The 7,691-nt window shown below is 36.1% G+C and overlaps 1 protein-coding gene across 1 annotated transcript; it reads right to left on the reverse strand.

The window, feature by feature from the left end:
- Positions 1–5,784: 5,784 nt before the first annotated feature.
- Positions 5,785–7,113, reverse strand: LOC114739265 (oil body-associated protein 2C-like). Its single transcript, XM_028927313.1, has 4 exons — positions 6,825–7,113; positions 6,490–6,572; positions 6,269–6,383; positions 5,785–6,041 (listed from the first exon to the last, which is right to left on the reverse strand). Exons 1-4 carry the CDS (start codon positions 7,111–7,113, stop codon positions 5,785–5,787), a joined length of 744 nt encoding a protein of 247 aa, XP_028783146.1.
- Between the last annotated feature and the right edge of the window lie 578 nt (positions 7,114–7,691).

A 7,691-nucleotide genomic window follows, 5' to 3' on the forward strand; every position in this document is an offset into this window, starting at 1 on the left:
AACAATAAATATTTAAGATAAAATACAGAGAGGTTTTATATTTACTTAATTAGGGTCAAGACTAAGACCAATCTCCTATCTAGCTCTAATAAGCTCTTTGTATTGTTGAACAGTCATAATTCCTTAAAGCCACTAGAGTTCCAACTTAATTTCATGATGGTCGGGAAAGCTTTGATAGGGCGGCTTCCCGAGCCCTCTTAGCAGAAGAAGAGTGAGCCACAAAACAAGTTTTTAAGATAAAGGGTATGATTAAAAAAAAACAAATGAATTTGCCTTAACTTTCTTGCAACATCGTCAAAGAAGGAAGTGTCAAGAAGACCCTATCAGGAGAATAAGATTAGCTGATTTTGGGTAAAAATGCAGTCAAAACTGAGAGAGGCTCAAAGATGAGTTCATTTAAAACAGAGGCACCTCTAGACCTTTTCATAAGATCTTTAGGAAGTATGCTCCTCCCTCTTTCATTTTGAAGCAATACGGTTACCTTCCCCTGTTAAAGTACATATACCCTGAGAAGCGACAAAAGACTTGCCAGAAGAGAAATATTTTAACAAAGAAGTACCTTTCTTAAGAAGATAAATGGAAAAGATTCAAAAGATGGTTGTTTAATTTGGGACGTGAGGAGATGAAACTTGATTTAAAAGAACTCAGGGGTCAATTCATAATTTTAACTTTGCAGGAAGAAGAGAAACATCGCAGAAGTTGACATGAATGAAGAACAGAAGAAGAAAGAAGAGGGAAGTCATGATATGATGAATGACAAATCCACCCTCCACAGGATCGCGGTTTTGGACTTCTTAAACATATCATGGTGATACATAGGCATGATATATGATTCCATAATTTGATTAAAATCGGAAGCCGCTCACTGGTTTCCATGAGAAGTGCCTTTTTCTTCTACCTTATTCCTTCTTACAAGTTTTGATTTTCCAGTTTGATTATTTGGGTTTTCAGTTAAATATTTGGTTTTTATTTTTCAACAATTCTTTTTTCAGTATTCAGTTCGGTTATTGGGAAAAAATTTAGTTAAAACCGAAAAATTGAAATACATATATAATATATTTATATTTAATATATATTGTTATAATAAATATATATGTGGTCGTACCTGAGCTAGAACAATGCATTTCCATATATTTAGATTTAATAAATATGGTTATAATGACTATAGTTATAATAACTATTATTATAATAAATGATATTGAATAATGAAATATCATTAATTAATAATTGTAATTGTGTTTTATTATGTTTTTCTAATCTAAAATCACTTTTCATATTTATATATTTTGATTAACCAATTAACTGAATCAAAATATTTTGGTTAACTTGGTTTCGGTTAATTTGATTAATTAGTTTGGTGTTAAAAATTTACTCTATTCAGTTTTTGGTTAATCCAATTATTACCGAATGCTAATTCCTATTTGTAAGGACTTGAGGAAATTAGTTTCTGTCAACTGCCAGGGTCCCACGTTCGAATTTAATTATGACTCTAGCTCCAGATGCAGTATGGCAAATTAATTTCCTCTGGGAAGAAGAGAAATTGCATAACAGGCTGAATGAGAGGAATATTCTAGAAATTGTGGTGCAGCTTCATGACCATACTCCAATTAGGCAAGAGTGTGTCTGTGTCTTAATTCATTAAAGCAAGTCGACACAACAGAGTCATTAATTTCAACGCGGAAGGACCCATCTTGTGGAATTAGCACCCCAACTACTCCATTCACATTTCCATAACAATGACCTTACATACATATATCCTTAAAATATTATAGAACACAAACTTTCCAATTCTTACACCCAAAACTAACAAAATTATTAGAGAACGCAAGCCACCAATGCTAATATTACATAATCTTATCAAGGATAAAAGAGCAAACATGTAATAAGCCCCTTGCAACGTATATGATCGGGAAACTCTTCAACAAAAGTTTAAAGCTTTTATACATTAAGTGAATCGTCAGACCATGAAATTCTTCTGGGTATGCATGTGGTCGGATAGCACATGTTCAGTTGTAGAAGTAAGTAATATCTTACAGCCCGCGTGATATGAACCCCAAGGAATTCCCACCTTACTCAGATCAAGCTTCCTGTATAGATCACAGAGTATAATAAGAATATTTTGCTCGTTCTTTATCCTATCAATCAATTCTTTGGCTCTTTTATCTTGAGACTTGTTATTAAAAGTAAAGCCTAGTTCACGAGCAATGTCCTCTTGAATCTTACTCACATCAGGACATCTACTTACAGTTGTTGTCACAACCATACCGAATAGATTATCTCTCTCGATTCTTCTGTAAACTCTTTGAAGAAGAATGTCCTTGATCTCGTCATCTAAGCCGTAAACTCCAACTAAATGTGTATTAGGATCAGCTAATGTCTCCATAACATTCTCCAGTACTTCCTTTCTCCATTCTAAAGCATCAAAAGCATTAGAATTGTACGTCATCGCTTGTTTTTTATGCAAAGGCCTCCCTTCATTGCAGTATGATTCAAGAATATAACGATCATTCAAAATACAGCATTGTGGCACATCAGTACCGTAGGAATTGAGCATCATCGCTTCTTGTTCTGTGCACCCAGTTTTGTTCTGGTTCTTGTCTTCCGATTGAGTGTTGGGTGTCTGGGATTTGCTTGAAGTGAGATAATGACGAAGAAGACGATGGGAAATTGCAGCAAGGCCAATCACTCCAGCAATCGCTACAGCAGATCGCAGCATTATTGATCCTGAAATGGAACTCAAGACATGACAGAATCTGATTTATTCAGAGCACAAAATAGAAATACAGTGACAGAGGAGTACCTTTCTGAACAAGACTAAAAAGATTGCTGTTCGGATGTTCAAGAGATTAGCTTCTTTTTTTCTGGGAATCCTAGAAATTTTGGGGGAAGAAGTAACAGAGCTTAGATAGGAGTATGAAGGAGAGAAAGATCTCAGAAATGGGAAGGCAGCTTCGTGATTATATTTTAATATGGAAAGTAAAGTTGAAGACTTGTGTCGTAGAGAGTACTTTGACAGCAATATTGACTTGTAACAGTTTGCTTTCTCTTTATCGTTCCTGTTTTTGTCTTCGTTCTGTTTTAAAAATTCATTTCTCCAGAAATTTATGTGTTTCGTTCACCATCCTTATAAACAATACACTTAATATTTAGTTCACTGATCACTCGTTTATCTCTAGAGTTATCAAATATGAGCCATGAGTGGATTGCAATCTGCTCTTCAATCATCTTCAAAATTGTACTCACATAAATTTGTCTCTGTAAACCATTCTATGAACTTTCGAGTATCTAAGATCAACTGATGTTTTCCTCCTTCTTTGTCCCAACCTACATATACACATATATTCTCACACAGAAATACATACATATAAACTGACTTCGCTAGCAAATAATGGGTGGTTTAATTATTGAGAATGGCATTGCTCAGCCATGCTAGCTATAATATCAGTAAATAAATTTCTACATATATATGTGTTTATATATATAAGGCCATACTAAATTATTTTGACATTACTTGGCCAAAATTCCAATATACAGTCTTCAAGACGCATAGTTGTGTTTGGTAAAAAGCATAAGAAATTTTAGGAAAAGAGGAACTCCTCCGGTCCTTAATATAGGACCCAATTCTTGAGTTGATTTTGGTCTTAAATATAAGACCCATTTTTCATATTTATTAATTTTTTCTAAATTACCCTTATAAATACTATCTCAACCATAATCAAGTGGAAGAGAGAGATGGGGTATTAAGAAAGATGATTATGGTGTTTTAGGAAAAATATGTCACTTTTCTCATAATTAACTAATTTACCTAACTTCCTTAATCTAATCAAATTAGCTAAATGGGTCTTATATTAAGGACCGGAGGAGTATATTATAGGTTCACTCCCACCATATATAAGAATGAGTCTCGTATAAGATAGTTAAAGAAATGCCACTCGCATCAGAAAAATCATGCCATTCTTTACAGCCGAATTCTAATTATCTCTTTTTTATTATGAAAGATATTTATGTCATTATTCCTTTTTTTTCAATTTTCTATGTTCAATATATTTCTTCATTCATGTCAAACATATAAATTGGTTTTACAGCAAGTTTATTTTCTTTCTCAATTTCAATTCCCATTCACTTTCCCACTTTCTCTAAAGGACTTTTTTATTATAGCAAACAAGATATCACTGAGAAACTTTCTTCACCACCCAGCTTCAAGTCTCGCACCAAAAACAAAGACAGTAAGAATACATAATCCTATTGAGAAAAGGGAGAAAAGACAGCACATATACAATAAACCATTACAACACACACATTTAGTAAACTCTCCTTAAAAGGCTGAAGCTTTTGTCAAAGAAGAGAATTTTTAAACCATAAAGTTTATCTGGGTATGCATATGTTTGGATAGGAGATCTTCATCCGTCGAAGTGAGTAATATTTTGCAGCCTGTGTGATCCGCACTACATGGGATGCCTACCTTACCCAAGTCAAGTTTATTGTAGAGATCACGGAGTAGAATGAGAATTTTCTGCTCGTTCTTGATCCTATAAATCAATTCGTTAGCTCTTTTATCTTTTGACATGTGCTTCAAAGTAAATCCTAGTTGACGAGCAATATCCTCTTGAATCTTCTTCACATCAGGATACTTGGTTACAACTGCTGTCACAACCATACCAAACAGTTGGTCTCTTTGAACTCTTCTACAAACTCTCTGAAGCAAAGTGTCTTTGATCTCTTCCTGTGAGCCATAAACTCCGATTAGATGAGCATTAGGATCAGCTAATGCCTCCATAACTTCCCCCAGGATTGGCTTTCTCCATTCTAAAGAGTCAAAAACATTGGAATTGGAAATTTGAGCCTTAGCCTCCATTACATCACAGTTTGATTCGTGCAACAGCTTGGTGCGAGTATAAGACATCCAAAACATCAATGCCATTAGAACCAAATGTCATCGCTGCTGGTACTGTGCACCCAGATTCATTCTGGTTCCTGTCTTGCGAAGTGAGATAATGATGAAGAAGACGATGCGAAATTGCGGCAATTGCTACAGCAGACAGCAACATTATTAATCCTGCAATGAAACTCGACACATGAGAGAATCTAATTCATTCGGAGCACAAGATAGAAATACGGTGACAGAGGAGTACCTTTCTCAAGGAGATCTATGAGAAGACTAAAACGATTGCTATTTGGGTCTTCAAGAAATTAGCTTCATTTGTCTCGGAATCCAATATATACCATAAGTGAGGAAGAAGAAACAGAATATAGATAGGACTATGAAGGAGAGAAAGATCTAAGAGTGACACAAAGCAACCCCTCTGTGGGTTCTCTGTAAAATTAAATTCTCCAAATTTCAATGTTCCCTCATCGTTAGTTCAGGGCAGACCTGTCTGTCCTTAGTTTGATTCTTTTAATTCTAAAGAAATTTAAAAGTCCTGCGAAGACACAATTTGATTATATAAAACTCTGCTTCCTTCAAAAGAAGGATGGAGATGAAAATGATCAGAACAGTTGTTGGCAGAGACAATATGTTTGCTGTTAATAAACTAAATCCATCTTGGATTTATCAACACTTTGGTCGGCTCCAGTTAGTTAAATGTAAAGCAACTCGCCACTCCCCATATAATGCAACAATAAGAAGAAAGAGGTTTATTACTTATTATTGAAAGCTACATTGCTCAGGCAAGCTAGATATAACACCATAAATAATTTTGTAGATATATATATATATATATATATATATATAAGGCCATACGAAATTATTTCAACATAGTACATTAGACACACATTTTGAGGTGTTCAAGGAAAAGGAGCTGTGCGTTTCATTTCGGTCACTTCAAAGTCAATGGCGAATCCCTTTCCATGTTGCTTCCAGTAATCTGCCATGGGACTGATCATTTGAGGCTCTTCAATCTCCATCCTTGAGCTCTGGAGGCTCTCAGAAGAAATGCCGTACTTGGAATCCCTCTCGTGCCGCAGCTCTGGTCTCACAATCCCAGGACTTACAGATTGTGGAGACATCATCAGTGCTGGAGCCCCCATTGGCAGCTTGTCCCCTGTTTTCCCAATTTCCCACACATCAAAACTCGATCATATTGGTATGACCTCTGATAAATTTGGGTTTAATAAGAGCCCCATTTAGATTTAATGATAGACAGATTCAGTAAGAGATGGTAAGAGTCCATCTCATCAACTACTCGTAATGTTCATATTGGATTTGTCTGTTACTGAATCCAAATATGGAAAACTTTCATTAGAACAACTTTGAAGATAGTGTATATACCTCGATCAAATTGCCAGGTGCACCAGAACTTGCCATAAGTTTTGGCCAAGTTTTCAAGCTCTGGCTTGGCGATCATCTCAGGAACTCGGGGGTTGACCCATATCCCAGATTTTATCTGCATCCATCCATATATTCTTCCTTTTAGTTACAAACTAAACTATCTCTCACTAAACGATAGAAAAAGAAAATCTACAAGTATCAAATACTTATGAGCTCAAAACCTCATAAGCATGAGAATGCCAAAGCTTCTGCTCCTCCGGTGGAAAAGTTTCAAATATCTTATCCGAAACAATGTACTCCACACCTGTCACACAAAAGAGATTATCAAAAGGCACATCATTTTATACTTATCTTACGAAATATAACACACACATATCAAATAATTCAACTCTGTGATCTAAGGCCTCATATGTGTCATAGTTGAATATTCAACGACTAGAACAAGATATATTGAGCAGCTATTTTAACTCAACTCATCTATCATGTGTATTCGTTCAAAGTATTTCAACAGCGAACTTTGAAGAGTTTTTTTTTTTTTTTTTGGGGGGGGGGGTACCAAGGAGAGGGGCTCTGCGGTCGTTGGAGGCGTAGACGGCACATTGAACAAAGTCCTCGGAGAGGCGAGAGCAGAAATGGTGGGTCTCGATCTGGCGGCTCATGTCGTGGCTGAAAATTGCGAAGCTGCACACATGCATGCTGAACTGGTTGATCGGTTTCAGCGACTGCATAATATCGGCCCCCGTGTCGACCGCCTTCTGCGTCATAGACATCGGTGCTCCCGGAACTGGTTCTAATGGTGATCCCTTCGCCGGTGTCGGATCCGGTGACTGGTCGGTGGAAGCCATGGACTCCGTCGTCGGAAAGCTTGCATTGAAGGAGAGAGTGAAAGTTGAGATGGCTTATAAAGCGGAGGAAGAGGAAGATGGATGAATGGAATGGCTTACGTGTGTGAGGGGATGGGGTCCCACGTAGACATGCATGCATGGTGCTCACGTGGCAGAGATTACTGAGCTGTGTGACCAGCTGGTGAGTGCACAGCAAAATGGGTGTTGTGGAATGCAAGCTGCTCATGAGAATTTGGAATTTCCTTTCCTGTATGTATTTTAAATGAATAGAATTAATTCTGTGGACATCTTGCTCTCACACGTACAAATAATGGAACTTATTATAAATATTTGGGTTAATAACGTTTGTTAGTGACTATCATTTCATCAAATTTTTATTTTGATTTCTACATTTTCAAATCGTTGTTTTTGATCTCTATAACTTTATAAGAACTTAGTCTAAGTTAACATTGGACTAAAATTAAACTCATTAAAAGTACGAAGAGCAAAACTTGTCTAATTCTTGCACTTTTAATGAGTTTTAATTTTAATACTTAACAGTGTTAACTTTTAGTTAATGCCATTAAACTAATTAGACC

This window comes from Neltuma alba, unplaced genomic scaffold (genome assembly GCF_004799145.2).
Source record: "Neltuma alba isolate B1F8T4 unplaced genomic scaffold, ASM479914v2 tig00002822_pilon, whole genome shotgun sequence".
NCBI lineage: Eukaryota > Viridiplantae > Streptophyta > Magnoliopsida > Fabales > Fabaceae > Neltuma > Neltuma alba.

Excerpts from the sequence above, each read along its gene's own strand:
- LOC114739265 (XM_028927313.1), bottom strand. The coding sequence starts at position 7,113 with ATGGCTTCCACCGACCAGTCACCGGATCCGACACCGGCGAAGGGATCA. Across the intron at positions 6,573-6,824 it reads CCGCAGAGCCCCTCTCCTTG|GTGTGGAGTACATTGTTTCG; the intron begins GTACCCCCCCCC and ends TTTGTGTGACAG. Across the intron at positions 6,042-6,268 it reads CACCTGGCAATTTGATCGAG|GGGACAAGCTGCCAATGGGG; the intron begins GTATATACACTA and ends TTGGGAAAACAG.